We start from the raw sequence: 15,899 nt of genomic DNA on the forward strand, positions 1-15,899 counted from the left end.
CGTGTGGTCAGCGACTGTCCTGACACTATAGTCATTCCTAGGAGATGACAGAGGGAGAGGGATTTTTTTTCTCAAATGCTGCTGTGCAGTGCCAGGAATATCTATTAAGACAGCTGCCTCTCTGGCTGGGGCATCGCTTGTGCTATCCTCTGCCAAGCACCTGCAAAGATTTCACTGTTGACTTTGAGTTGATTTCAGGGGATTTCCCCCAAGAACCTTATTTGCAGCATCAAAACAAACACATACCCATCCCCCAACACAGAAAGACCGACAAAAGGAACGAGAGGTGCAGAGATGAAAGATTAAGTCACGTAGGTGTCAAGGTGGCTTCAGAGGGGTCTCAGAGATACGCTGTCTAAGCGAAGGAAAGTGCTAGGACTTAGTCTACCTCCAGAGCTGTCTGTCTGTCATGCTCATTGCTCCTTGCCATCCCCTGCCATCTGCGTATAAAACAAGAATCTCAGTAGGAAATTTCTTAGTGCAGCCCCGTGGCTGGATAACCTGCAGTGGTCTGGACTGACCCAACACTGGTTGGCCTTGTCCTTTAGAATGACGGCTGCTTCTTGAGGCTCCCGTACAGCTGTAGGGCAGAAACAGTCAACATTTTTGATGTTCAGGCAGAGACAAAATTAACAGAGCATAACTGGAGAGAAACATGAAAGCGTTTGCTGGTCTCAACAGCTAAATGTAGCCTATGCAACGTTGAAGGTTAAAACACACTTAGGATGACAGTGAAGAGAATTACTGAATTATGTTCAGCTCCTTTGGAAAAGCCCTAAGCTTTGATTGTAAGGGTAAATGAACCATGTGCCATTCATAACCAGGCAGAAATCACACACTTGCATCTTTCACCAGACATCTGGTGAAACCCAGGCTACTATAGGTTGTTTTAAGCCATGTAACTGAGGGGTCCTGCATTTACTGTGGTGGGAACATTCTAGCTGTGAAGGTTAACTCTCTCACAAGTAAATCTGCCCAAAAGATGTTACACTCTGCTTTCTTTTTCAGAGAAAAATGGGTAGATGCTGCAGAGTCCCTCATGCTTAAGAATCATGTTTTTGCATTTTTATTGGATTTTGGAAATCTGTAGGTTTTTTTTTTTCCTAAAGACACAGTGGAACTTGTCACTTAAATAAACAGGTTGTTCGTTTTCTCCATTTTCCACTCCAGGTTTAGATATATTATTTTCCATGTCTTTATGTCAGTATTTTACAGTTTGGGAGAAAGGCAATATCCTGAACCTTTCCCCAAATTTGTCTTTTACAAATAACCTTTTTTTTTCTCCTTTCACACTGCAAATCACTAAGCAGAAAAGGCCAATAAGGTAGAATTCCAATTATTTGAATATATATGTATTAACTTTGCTCTGGAAATGAAATACCACTCTTGTATCTAGGCACTCACTGCTTCATTTTTTTTTTTTAAAGCAAGGATTTGCTGCACCTTGTATTTCAAAGCCAACACTTCCTATTATAGAAAATGGAACTTGGGGGATTCTGAAGATTGTCATGCTAATTGCTAGATTCTGTATCAATTTTGACAATGCGTATTTTGAAAATTGGAGGAAAAGTGTTGGGAGAGACATTCAATTCCTTTACTGAGTTGTTTTGCTCTTTCAGTGTCTATTATTTGAAAATGAAATATAAATAAATCATGTAAAACAAAAGCGCTTAGATGACATGAACAAGGGTGCATCTGTGACAGCTCCTCCCAGCAGGTTGAGTGAGGACAAGTTAAGGCCTCTCTTGGGTCCCCATGGGTCCCCACATGCCCCTCCTCCAGGACGGTCTGACCCCAGTGCAGCACAGTGGGGTGGGGAAGTGGGAGGCCGTCAGCTTTCTATCCAGCATGGGGTTCCTCTCACCAGTGTACTTAGCTCTCGGGCTCCCCACTGGCCTGCCTGCCTGTGTGGGGCTTTCTCAGGGAAGCACTTCAGCCTGAAGTTCTTCTACGCAATCATCTTTCCTTCCCTGCCTCTTTTTTTTTTTTTAAAAGGCTTCAGCCCAAATGGCAGGCAGAAGGTCCTCCGTGTCTGTTCCCATGCCAGCCTGCTGCACATTTTCCCAGCAAATCTCTTCTCTTTCTAATTGCTTCTTAGCACTCGTTTCCTAAAGGACTCAGATGATACATGTCCTCCAGTACCTTTCTGTCCCCAGAAGTCAATCAGTAAGTACAGATCCACCTGTTGGGGAGGCTACAGAACATATCTCGGATCATTATTAATCTAAGAGGACTCTCCTCTGATGGAAACATATGCAGTTTTAGTCTTGCACAATTGCAAGTAGGGCATGTGTGTTTTCTTCAGACAGTTGTCAATTTATATCTACAGTGTAAAATTTTAGGACTCAAATGTTTTGGACAAAGATAGCCACACTTGAAAGTAGGAAACAGTGATCAAATTACTCTGAGACATTTTGTCTTGCTCTGCAGCGTCTGTCTGTAGAATGAGAGCTTTACTTTTTCCAGGACACACGCATGGCTAGTTAATATCAGATTTTAAAAATTACACAAACCACTAGAAAAAGAGTGCTATATCATTACTGCTGATGGTTGAGGCAGGTTTCACATACTGACTTCCAAACTGATGATTTAGGTCTATGCCTATATTTCTTTTGGGTTGCTAAGCTTTTTTAACCCCTTGCTGATTTGCAAGAATTCTCCATATTTTGAGACAAATAATTACCTATGTCCATTGCCTATGCACCAATTTTCCCACCCATTCCTTCCCCCAGTTTGAGATTTTTTGCTTGGAATTTGTTTACTGGGTCTTGGGTTGTGAATGAGTCTTACATTTTTATCTTTTATTATTATTTTTAATCCTCATGATTGTGAAATGTTTCTAGTGTTTTCATAAAAAATATAAACAAAGAAAAAACTAAAAAAATCTGTTTAATATTATGTTTCAGAACGGAATCAGGTAACTAACTACTGGCTAGAATTCTGCACAATATCACCCTATGCTTAGATATTTTGAGACAAAGAAAACCTATGGTACCGTTCTTCTAGGGCTTTTTTTTAAGAAATACTATTAAAAAAAGGTTGGGTATTTGAATTTCATTGCTTCTTGCATTTCCATAATAATTTTAAAAACAGGCAAAATATTTCAACCATATTAACTTCCCATTTTCCAGATGATCCTTCTTTGCTGTGTCCTATTAAAAAATAGTTCCCAGTTAAAGACATTTCCATAGCGACATCAAAATCAAAGCTGTCACATATTGACTTAGGATGAACAAAGAGAAGGACAACTATGCTTCATTGTATCTAGTATTAAAAGAAAGAACAGTTACTGGAAAGTTGGAGAGTAAGTCATTCTCACACTGTCCACAATATTGTCCTTTAAAATAAAGTATAAATGCATGACTTTTGCATTCAAAATTCTGTTGCTCTGATGTATATAAACACATAGTAATACCTTTCAATAGTGAAGAAGGCCTCAACTTTTCCTATCTTTATGTGTCACTTTAACAGAGAAAAACAAAGCAATATGAAAATTCTATAACCCTCATACTCATACACCCGCATAATATGCATTAACAGAAGCACCGGCAGATGCACAAATAATTGAAAACATATTTTATTCAGATGAGAATTGTTCTTACTGAAGAAATCTGAACTTACCTCCTTGTTCATCCAACATTACCAAAGTCCTGATACCAGCATCTTTACTCTATATTCCAATAATGGTAGCAAAGTTGAAAAGGAGTTAGAGAGAAAAGAGAGAAAGAGAAATCAGTAAGGGGACAATTAGCCCTAGAAATGGAAAATGAAGAAGGACCAATGGAAACAGGGAAAAGATACGGCAAGATGAGAGGGGCTCTGGGAGGGACGTGGAAGAATGGATCAAAGGTGGACTTGGTCTATCCTTTACGGGTTGGGGTAGAAGAAGAGCTGAGCAGTTTCACAGAGTATTTTTGGGGGGATGGGGCTTAACATATGAGAAGCATGTATCAGAACATGCATATTTAATACTACATTGTAATTTTATCTTTGGAAAATAAAAATGTCAAGCATAGAAAACAAATCTTTCAACATCCCTTAATTTTTTTCTCTGATGTGACTTATCAGAAAGCTTCCAACAAGGAGCTGAGGAGGGATACCCCTGGGGAATGTGTGTATGAATTCTTGGAGGTGACATTTTTCATGTTCAGCAGAACAGGGCTGGGCTTCACAAAGGTTAAGCCAAATGAAACTCAACAGGAAACTCCTTGTCTCATTTTTTCTCCATGGGGAGAAGTTCTACAAGACTCAGAAAAGCGATTGAGATGGGAAATAAGGGCTCCTTGTTTTGAAAATTAAAATCCTACACTGTGACATAGTGGGAGAAAATAACTCCACTCCAAATTTCACTGCAGTCCCTTTGTGCAAAGGTATTCCTCATCTCACTTCTTATTATCCAAGTAAATCAAACACCGTATGATCTATTGGGATGAGGGGAACAGGAGTTGGCAAGTGGAGAAAGAATAAAGACATTCATATTACTCATGCTTAGCTGTTAGTGGAAGCTAACTGAGGGTCTTCTTAGAAATACAGAACTTTAACAAGTATATTATAATTGTGCCCCATAAGAAGTAAAAACATTGAAATGATTTCTGGGAACTTTCATGAACTCACCATTTCTAGATAATGTATGCAGTTACTGCTAGAGGACCAAAAGTGTGTGTCATTTTTTTTAACACACTTTGGTAGACTTTAGTGTCAAAGTGAGGGTGTAGCTTGGAGACGGATGGCCCATAATGACTTCTGGAGTCACTGCAAATGCAGATTGTAAATCTGATTCTGGGTTGGAATCTTGGGATTTTTGTTTCCTAGCTATGGGGGCTTCAGGCAAGTGTTCTAATTGCTTTGTTCCGCAGTTCTCTCATCTTCAGTACAACCATCATAACAGTTAATATCTCTTTGAGTTATGGGAATGTAATAAATTAACATCTGACATGTGCTGAAATGGAGCCTGTTCTATAGTTAGTAAGACATAAGTGTTGAAAAAAACAAACACATCCAAAAGATGGATCATAGCAGTAGATAGTTGTACAGATAAGCTGGACTACAGATACCATCATTACTACCTACTATGCGAGGTTTCTTCTAGGTTGTTACTTCTCAAACCTTAATGTGCCTATGAATAATCTCAGTATTCTGGCTCAGTAAAACTAGGGTAGAGCCTGGGACTCTGCATTTCCAAGCACCTCCACCCCTCCCATGTATGCTGCTGGTGCTGCGAAACACCCTAGGTATACACAGCTCCTTAAATGTCCTACAGACAGATTTGTCTATATTTACCTATATTATAATGAGTACTTTGTCCTTTCCCGTGTATTTTAACCATAGCTCATGAATTTCAATTTTGAAAAGCAGATGCTTTTTTCGGGGCTGTGGACATGACAATGCAAATTCCAGTGTGGACAGGAGCTTTTGAGAAAGTTCTGTCCTTGGGCACCAGTCAAGGTCATATATAAGATTCCTGACCTTTTCTACTGGGGACAGTGCAATGGGATACCGATTAGTGACTTTATCTTATTCCTCTAGCCCTAATCTATTTACATCTTTTGATATTCTATTATGTCCACTTATTTTGTGGAGCCCTGAAAGCATTATTTCATACTTGTCTCTTTTGACATTGAACGTTTCAGCATTAGAGTGAGTCACAGAATTAATGGGAAGGAGCCCTACTCTGGGAGCCCAGGAGCAGAGAGTACTGAAGCAAGAGCAGGAATGTTTACTTGTTCAGCTCAGCACTCAGCAGCCTTCCAGAACTGCGCTGATCCTTCAAGAAGTCTCTCCATATTGAATTTATGCAGGTTAGAGAAGCCAAGTAAATTGGCATGTTGGGTCAGTCATTCACTTGTTCTCTCTTTCCTTCCTTCAGCATGTTTACTGAACATCTATTCTGCGCCAGGTACCAGCTGTGAAGGGTAGAGGAAGGGAGGACTTCTCCATGTGCTTCCCAGTTGTGAGGTCAGCCCAGTCAGTGGGCATAACTGGAATCCAGACCTGCAGTCCCTATAGTTATTTCACCGTCCCATTGCTCTAACGTCAACTGGTTTGTGTCTCAACTTCCCCAGCTGTTGAAGGGCACACCAACAGCTTCTTCACTTCCTTCCTATGGTAGTTCTGAGAGCAAAATAAGATACAGAAAATAAAGTCTAATCTTATATGAGACTGTGTTCAGAAACAATTTAAGCTGAATGGGATGTCTGTCACTCAGTTTAGAATGAGTTGCTTGCTTTTCTTTAATCCATTTCTTTTTAGTGGAAGTCTCAAAGAATATATAAATATATATACACACACATATGTATGTATATATGTGTGTGTTTATGTATTTATGTGCGTGTATGTATATATGTGTGTGTGTTTGTGTGTGTGTGTATACATCTATTTTTGTCTTGCCTGCCCACTTGTGATCCAGCTCCCTGCTTATGGCCCGGGAAAACACTGAAAGATAGCCCACTGGTCTTGGACCCCTGCCTCCAGGTGGGAAACCTAGAAAAAGTTCCCGGCTCCTGGCTTCAGATAGGTGCAGCTCTAGCTGTTGTGGCCACTTGGTGAGTGAATCAGCAGACAAAAGATCTTCCTCTCTGTCTCCTCTCCTCTCTGTATATATGACTTTCCAATAAATAAATAAATATTTATAAAAACCCTTTGTTGTCGACTGTGCTATGCCTGTCTTTAAAACTTCATTGCTATTGTTTACAGCTCTGTGTCTCAAACAAGTTGCTTTAACCACCATGTGCCTCAAACTCCTCCTTGGTAAAATGGAGACCAAAGAATATGCAAGAGAGATACAAAGATTAAAACAGAAAATACATGCTTGATGATGATAACCATGATGGTACCATCTCTTGCAAACTCATTACCTGGCATCTAAACATCAGATGTCATAATTTTCTAAAAACAGGGTTAGAGACACAAGGGATCTTTCTTCTCATTTCTTCAGTTTTCTTTTTAAGCCTTCCTTTTTTCCCCTCTCCTCATTTCTTCCTTCTTTTTCCCTCCCTCAGTCTACTCCTCTTCCCTCATTCCTTTCCAGATAAACTATGACAACATTTATGAAATAGTTTGAAATCATTTTGTCCTTCTTAGGTGCTTCCTGCCAAATCCAATGCATTGGGCCTAAACCAAAACACTCCAGGCACTTTCTTAACTATATTTCAAATGACCTTAAGTCTGCAGATTTTAAAAGAGCTGCCCAGTATGAATGACTTTATTTTTTAGAAGAAAGTCCAGCATAAATGCAAACACAGCATTCAAAAACTGAATCTTTTCCCATGGTCAAAACATCCTAAAGAATAGATAGACGTGAAAAGCAAAGCTAAAATAGCTAAGAAATGTCAGTAGTTCACTCATCACCTGTTGAAAGCTGTGTGGGGTCTTTGGCCTACCCTGCAGCAGCACAGCTCTTCCTGGGCTTGGTTTTTATAAGCCTATGGCATTCATGTGTAAACTTCAGTTCTTTCATTTAGCAGTAGTAACGTTAACTTTCTCCCCTGGAATCAAATATCCTCACCAAGGAAATATCTTCCTGATTGTTCTATCAGAATCAATTGTTCCCTCCTCTGTACTCCCAGGGCAGGCATGGTCTTGAATTTGGAAAGCTATTTGCGCATCTGCATCTCTGCAAGACTTCTACCTAGATTTTCCTTCCTGTTTCCAGAAATGTCCATAAATACTGATTGAAATACATCCACCAAAAAAGATTTCCCAAGTCCAGGCTGGAACATTGTCTCTATCCTTTTCCCCCACCCACCCAACTTTGCCTATGGTTTTCAGCTTTCCTGACGGCCCCAAAACCTTTATGTAACTTCTTCTTGCCCTCGAGATGCTCATGATGGCTTCTGTTAAGATGCCAGTTCTCACTGCTGCCCTGCTGTTCTACCCTGGAGTCTATTAGAGACAGTGTAAGGTTGCATATTCCACTGCAAGTGGCAGCATTTGCCTCAGGAAGGCTTTATAAGTTTAGTAACCTTTCCTGTCTTTGAGACTGAATTTCAATAAGGATTCTGCCCAATTCAAATTACATAGTACTGATGAACTTTGGGATCATGGGCAAGATTCCAGTACTTCCACACTCGCACTTTTCAGATGATTTCTGCCCTTCATGAATATTTAATGCTGATTCTCCTTAAGGAGAATTTCGTTTTTGATTGAAAAGTAGACTATCATCTGAACACCCAATACTCTAGACATGCAGCATATCTGACCATCAATATAAAATAACCCAAGAGGATGTAAGACCAGTCAATCTGCTCTAACAATGCCTGGCTCATAATTTCCTAAGGATTGGAAAAATCTAATAGCCTCCACTTTCCTATTTTAGGAAGAGAGGGCTTCACTCTGCTTTATTCCTTGTTCCAAGACATAACTTCATGTGTGACTAGGACACACTTTAGGAGAAACAAAAAAATATCATTTGAAAATTCTACTTCTTAGAGCTTTTAAATTTTTTTCCCTCTGTAAAATTAGGCAAACACTAATTTGCTCAAAATGGGCTGCCCCTACTTGCACTTTGGGAAGACAAATGACAAGGCTGTTCACGTCCCAAAGATTGGGATGGGTGAGGGGCACTTCCAGGTGGAGCTTTCTAACACATTTGACCCAACCACTCTGAACATGCTAGGCTGTCTTCCAACAGAGCATGGGCTGGCAAACTGGTGACAGATCTGTTATTCTAGACATTTATATGACATGTACCTACAGGTGAACAAAAAGGAAAAACCAGCTTGGAGATGGTGGCTGAAGGTCATAAAATCTATTACAGCGATGATGCCACAGTACACAACAAGATGCTTACATTGGTTGACTTCCAGACTCCTGTAAGAACATGTCTTGGAAAGCTGCCAACACTGCCCCCTTCATTTTAAAATTTTATTTATTTATTTATTTATTTATTTATTTATTTATTTATTTATTTATTTATTTTTGTGGGGTGAGTGATTGTCTTCGGAGAGCCTCACCAGCTCTTCTCCATTCAAACTATCTGCTTTCCCTCTCAAGTATTCTTGCATGGGCAGTGTCCCAGAACCACAGCAAAGGAAATACCCCCTTCATTCAGAGGCGATGGCTGCTTTCCTGTACTGCAAGGGGCTCCCCAGCTGAGCCTGCCTTCCTAACCGTTCAAGTTGTTAGCATTTCAAAGATGTTGGAGAGCTCACACCTGTCACTGCGTCCCCATTCCTCCCATGACCATTCCCATTCCGCCACATTTTCTCCCTAGGTAAGAAGTGGAGCTGCAGAAATAAGGGAAGATGCTGACTCCTGCTGTGTGAGAGCCAGCTGCATGCTTAGATTTCTTTTTTTCCTCTTTCATGTCACTGCATAAGTAATTGACAATAGCATGAGGCAAGTAGGCACATTTCATCACTCTGCTGGAGAAAGTCCAAGATCGCTAAAAAATGATAATCTCCTGTGAAATTTGTACATGCAAAAGCAGTTCCAAAGCACAGCTAAAACAGCATCTCACTGACTGAAAACTATTAGGCTTGTTTTATTAGGTTAGGATAAATATAGTCCAACCCATTCCTTTTTCCATTTCATCTCTCCCAGTGGACAAGTTCAATTAATCCATTTATTCTTCCGGGTTGACTGCTGCTCTGCCGAATGAAGGAGGTTTATTACAAATGCCCTTTTGAGTCTGTTATTACTATCTGCCCCATTTTACCCATTTAAAAATAGTTTGAGATTCATTAACCATGCCTCACAAATGGATGTTCAACCCAGAGTCAGGAAGATAAAAGAGCTTTTATATTTATATTATTGGACCTGATGGCTCCTTTTGTTAAAGATCTTTCCTGATTTTTAAATATAAATTTTAGTGCCTGACTCTAAATAGAACAATTTTTGAAAGTGGTATACCTGGAAATCACACATATAATTAAAGTCAGAACACGTCAAGATTATTTGTGACTCCAAAGACACCCAAATCATTTTGTAGGTAAGTCCTTTGTATATTAAAAATTGTTCTCACTTTCTTAAAGTGATCTTGCTTAAAGATAGCTTGAGTGGGAAGGGAACATGGACATGCCCTGGCGACTGCCAGGTACCTTACTACATCACCTGCCATACCAGGGGCTTCCTGATTCACATTAGCACCAAGAGGGTCACAGCTCCAGGAAAGACAGCGGGGTCTAGCAAAGCAGCCTGTCAGTATAAGGGTTTGATTTATTCATCTTCAAATACGATCAGTTCTTACCTCTTCAACCAGTTGCAGCATGCGACGGGTGCTTTCCAGCGACTAAAATGAAAAACAAGAATATTAGAGACTCCGTTATCTATGGGTCCCAGAAAATCAGAAATATTTCGTTCATGCGCGAAACACAGAGGGTCGCTATCACGTGTCCTTTCACACTTGCAGCTGAAACACAAGACACGTTCCCATTGTCTAGCTCTTTCTTCTCAGGCTTTGTACATGATCTGAGTCCCTAAAGCAAGTACATTGAAGCCCATCATCATCAAACCAAACTGTACGAAGCTGATCGTGCTATCAAAGACAAAGTAATTTGGAAAAGGTCATTTTGCATGCTCAGGCTGCATGAAAGTTATCTCAACTACTCAGAGGACTAATTTGGCCTCCTTGGGATGGGAATACTGAACTTTAAGTACTGACATAATTCTTGATGAATTGAAACGAATATAGCATCACATTTCTTACAAAGTTCCTGGAAACACAACTGGAAGTTCTTATCACTACAAATTAAGCTATTGCCTTAGGGTGAGAAAAATTCAAGCATGTCTGAAATCACTAACCTATCAGAGACAGTTATAATAATTATCTTAACCCTTCGATGGAAAAGAATGAGATGGAAAGTCTGGGCTCAGCATTAGTCCCTCTGGCACATTCTCTTCAATTCCTTGGGAACTCCTGGAATCCAGCAGCCAGCGTGCTGTCTCCCGAACTGCGCTCTAACGTGGCAGAGAGTGATTCTGGGCAAGACTCTGCGCAAAACGGAAGGAAGACAGCTTCCTAGAAAGAGCTGGGAGCAGTCTGCTTTTTGAAATAGAACAACTGCATGGGCTCAGCAGCGTGGCCTAGTGGCTAAGGTCCTTGCCTTGATCCCATATGTCCGCTGGTTCTAATCCCGGCAGCTCCACTTCCTCTCTATCTCTCCTCCTCTCAGTATATCTTTGTAATAAAAATAAAATAAATCTTAAAAAAAAAATAGAACGACTGCAAGCTATGAAATGCAGGTAAATGTTTGACTCCTGGCTTATTAAAAAATATATATTTATATAGCTTAATAGCTACCTGCGTGCATGCATGCACATTTTTAGGTTTTATCTGCATTAATATCTTCCCCACTTTCTTAAATCTGGCAATTCAATATCATAGGCAAAGCTGCAGATTTCTATGGCATAATTTCCTTTTATCCTAAGTACTAAGCATAGCAGACATCACTGAACATGAAGTTGGGAAGACATACGATGACACGCATCATATGAACCTAAAAGGTTGTATTTAGTAAAGCGCTTGTAATTGGTTCTCAGAATCGAGCCCTCTCCAGGACATCATTGCTAGTGAGATACTCAAAAAAACATTGTTTCTCCTAGAGTACCCTGACCTTTTCAAGATTTCTAGAAACCAGGAATTAGGGCCAAGACATTAATTTGTAAGTAGGTTTTATAAGCAAGTCATTTTGGTCTGTAGAGCTTAGGAATATAGCAAATTGAAGTCATCATTTTTGAAAATTGAAACATTAGCGGAAGCAGCTCCCCCACCTGGACCCAGATAAGGCAAACTTCCTGTCTCCCCATCGTGGTTCTCCCTTCTCAGGTCCCCAGGCCTCACCTCATCTGCCAGCTGGTCAGCCCTTCGCTGCATCTCCTCCAGCTCATTGCGCATGTCCGCGTCTTCGGCCATGGTAGCGGTGGGGTGTGGCTGGGCGCCTGGGCTGATGGCTCAGGGATGGGTTTGCTCACAGAACCTGGGAAACAACAGATTTGAAAATGTAAGGGCTTATGCGCATACATGCAAGTGTGCATGTGGGTAAAAAGGGCCTTCATGGCTCAGCTAACTTCTGAAATGGAAACCACACTGGGGCTGGGGTCAACAGAGTTAGGTCATTTCTCCAAAAGCTACCATGAACGCATACTTTTCCATCTCTACCATGGAGACTAAGAATTTTTTCCCCCGGATTTATTTATTGTTAAGAACGACAGAGAGAAAGAGAGATCGATTTTCTAGCCCCTGCTTCCTCCTCAATGCCCACACAGCTGGGGCTAGGCCAGGAGCCAGGAACTCCATCTGGGCTTCCCACAAGGGCAGCCGGAAGTCAGTGAGTGCTTGGGCCATTTTGCTGCGTTCCAGTCGCATTATCAGGAAGCTGGGTCAGAAAGAGAGGCAGGATTTGATCCCAAGCATTGCAATATAGGATGCCAGCACTCAATAGGCACCTGAATTTGCTGTGCAAAAATGTCCACCCATTCTCTGAGACTACGAAGTATTTTTAAAGACAAGCCACACAGGGTTAGACATAATGGGCTAGAGGGATGTGGTAATGGATTTTGATTCTTTTAATTTTATGGTTAATCACTTGCATCTATTTTATTTTCTAATAGATGTGACTTAAAGTTGACATACAATCAACTCCAAAGACTTGAAGTACACGTTTGAGAAGTTTGGGCATCCAGGAAAATGTGAGTGAGTACAGTAAAAAACGAAATGAATCCATCACTCCCCAAATTTCCTTATGCTCTCTATGTCCTACCCACTTGCAATTCCCAACCCAATGCCACCCTACACCTGTGCCCAGAAAACTTCTGATCTATTTTCTGCAATTAAAATTAGTTTGATGGCACAGTAGCTAAATCCTTGCCTTGAATGTGCCAGCGAGTGAATCAGCAGACAGGAAATATTTCTGTCTCTCCTTTTCTCTGTAAATCTGCCTTTCCAATAAAAATAAATAAAAATTAGCTTGAATATCCTAGAATATTTTATAAGATAAAGTACATAATACATGTCATTTTTTTTTTGGTCTGACTTCTTTCAATGAGTTCGGGATTCTACGTATTATACCATATTCTTTTGACAATCTACGTATTATACCAAGTATTGATAGTTTCTTGCTTTTCGTGGTTGAGTGATATTTCATTTTACTTAGAGGAATTTAGAAACAAAAGGTAGAACATATTTCTTTTTTTCTCCCAATTGTTATTAAAGATTTGTGTGATGGTTAACACAGCCTCTCCTCCCCCAAAGACAATGACTTCCTGCCCATTTCTCCGCCACTGCCTTAAAAATCTCGTGGTGCACGTGACTGGGAGAGGGTTTCACTGCCCCCAGCGCAGGCGTCCTTTCTCTCCTTTCTCCAACTCCCTCTTTTCTCTCCAGTAATGACTGAGCACCTGTGATATGCCAGGGCAGTTTTAAGCACTAGGAATAAAATGATGAATAAAACAGGCGAATCCATGGACTTCACAGAACTTTAATTTACCTGGAACGATGGGAATGAAAGTGGGAAACCAGATCATGCAGAGTGACAGTTACTACACAAGGAGATGTGTGTGGTGTCAAGGGTCACAGAGGGTCACGGCAGGCCTCCCAGAGGCAGCATATTTGATGAGATGGATATCTTTCTGTGAGTAGGACGGTGCTGAAGGCATGGGGTCTTGTCTGGTGGTTGAGATCGTCAACTGCTCTCTGGAATGTGTCCCTCTCGGACATGTCAGAGCAGGGTCTCTTGGAGGTTTACACAGCCCAGGCCTCACTGCAGGGTGCAGTGCTGTGTGCCTGGAGTGGATCTATGAGCTGCAGTGCAGATGGAATGTGGCTCTGTGAGGCTGAGCGCTGCAGAAGCAAGTGTCACACCCGTTCCTTTTCCGTCTGCTGCAAGGCCTGCCAGCATTTGGGTCCTCTGAACTTTGCAAGGAGGAAAGTTGAGCCCTGAATGGGAACATCTGGCTCCTTGCAGAAGTGGACGGAACACTCCCATTGCGCTACACTACTGAAGATGTTAGGATGCCATTTCATGCTCTGGTGGCTGGTGTTACAGGACTGAACAGAGGCCTAGAGAAACCGGAAATGGAACATTGCACAGAACCTAGTGCCCTAACTACAAGACACGCTTGAGTTTGTCCTTCTATTGACCAGGGAAGCCAGGAGAGGAAATTCCACTTAAGGTCTTAGAGCAATCCTGTGTTGATGCTATTCCTACCAGTTATACAGAAATCATTGTTTCGTTAAGCTAAAATGAAAACTTTCCATCCAGAAATCAGGAGCACTCTCATTGTGAGGCCAGGGAGCTGAAGCTCGGAGAGGTGGGCTTGTGATCTGCATCTGGGGAGTTCTGCCACCTTGTCCTCTATGTCTGTTATGAAAGCACTTCAAAGAATTCAGGGAAAAGGAGACTAAAAGATGCGTCTATTTTGCTGCAAAAAAAAAAAAAAATCGGAAATTCATACATATTGAAGAGTCTTCCAGAAGTTCATGAAAATGTATATTATGAAAAATCTATGTATGGGTTTCATAATTTTTTCGTACCAAAATAAACTTATTTTTAATTCAATGTTCTACAAACTTTTTGAAATAGCTTCATACATTCTTTTCTCAAATGCTAAGATGAAATGATTCTTGGGCTTTGAACAGTACACACTATTAGAATCTTTCGCATTTCTTGCTCTTGTGAAGTGAGCCACACTATTTTGGGGGGCTTAGATAGGAGGAATTCTGAAGTGAAACTTCTTTGCAGATAACAGATTTCACAGTTCTTTTCTAGTCAGTGATTCTTGGATAAAAATGGAAATATGAAGTCATAGTAAAAATGAATGTGCAAGGCTTAAGGCCTGTATCTCCCCACTGGCATTAAAGACAAGACAGTCAACCCAGGATAGTCTAGCCTTGTGGGCAGTCATTTAAACACTGACACTTTTGTGATGTAGTGGGTTAAGCCATTATCTCTGACGCCAGTATCTCAAGGTAGCTGGTTCAAAGCCTGTATGTTTGTATGATCCACTTTGAGACCAGCTCCCTGTCAATAGCCTAGAAAAAGCAGTAAAAATGGCCCACAGGCTTGGGCCCATACACCCACATGGGACTCATGGAAGAAGCTTCAGGTTCCTGGCTTCAGCCTGGCGCAGCCCCTGCCAATTGTAGCCAAATAGGAAGTGAACCAGCAGGTGGAAGCTCGCTCTCACTCTCTTTCAAATAAGCTGAAAATAAATCTTGAAAAAAAATTTTTTTCACAGAGCATCCTACCATGAGCAGACTAATTTTACTACCCATGTTCTAAGGACCATAACGTTCCCAAGATACAATGCAGCTCTGTATCACTATGTGTTTTACTTGGCTTGAGGTCTCCCTTTCAGCAACTGGAAGAAATTTACATGAAATCACTCTTGATCCTCAAGATAAAAAGAAACAAAAATCCACTGCTCCCCTGAGAGATGCGACCTGAAGAATAAAACAACAAACATATGGTACAGTTGATTGGGCTCTGAACCATGATTAGTGATGTGGAAAAGAACTTCTGGCATCTAAAAAGACCGGGTGGGACTCCTGGCTCTGGCACTCAGACACCGGGTGGCTGGGGCAGGAGCCTTACTCTCTCTGAAAATCCATTATCTCAACAGTGTTAACAACCAGTCTCATGGTCTTGGCGGATTGGAGCGAGTTGTGGAGTTCGGATCAATCATGCCGGTTAGGATGTGGGGATTCAAGATGCAGAAATCCTTGCTCCTTCAGGTGAGGCTTACTGCATTGGCCAAGAGAGGGACAAAGCCAGGCTCTGCTAGCTGGCTTTCCTTTACTCCCTGCTGGGTGGGCGTCCCTGTGGTGTCTGAGCCCCAGGGAAAGCCTGAAACCTGGGAAAGCATCACCAGTTTCCAAGCAGCGCCCCTCCCGGGATTAGCACACACAGAAAAACAAGAGCTCTTTCTGGCTCTGCTCTCTGCCCTTCCACTTTGTGCTCCTT

General features: G+C 41.3%; 1 protein-coding gene across 2 annotated transcripts in view; it reads right to left on the reverse strand.

Annotated features, from left to right (window-relative positions):
- Positions 1-15,899, reverse strand: part of SNAP25 (synaptosome associated protein 25) — a 78,223-nt gene that overhangs the window by 15,653 nt on the left and 46,671 nt on the right. For both annotated transcript variants that reach the window (XM_004593356.3, XM_004593357.3), the window contains exons 2-4: positions 11,780-11,915; positions 10,187-10,228; positions 3,622-3,670 (exon numbers count right to left, since the gene is read on the reverse strand). In XM_004593356.3, coding sequence (XP_004593413.1) covers positions 3,622-3,670; positions 10,187-10,228; positions 11,780-11,851 — 163 coding nt within the window. In that variant the 5' untranslated portion in view covers positions 11,852-11,915. The remainder of the gene's footprint in view (positions 1-3,621; positions 3,671-10,186; positions 10,229-11,779; positions 11,916-15,899) is intronic.

Source organism: Ochotona princeps, chromosome 22 (assembly GCF_030435755.1).
Source record: "Ochotona princeps isolate mOchPri1 chromosome 22, mOchPri1.hap1, whole genome shotgun sequence".
Lineage (NCBI taxonomy): Eukaryota > Metazoa > Chordata > Mammalia > Lagomorpha > Ochotonidae > Ochotona > Ochotona princeps.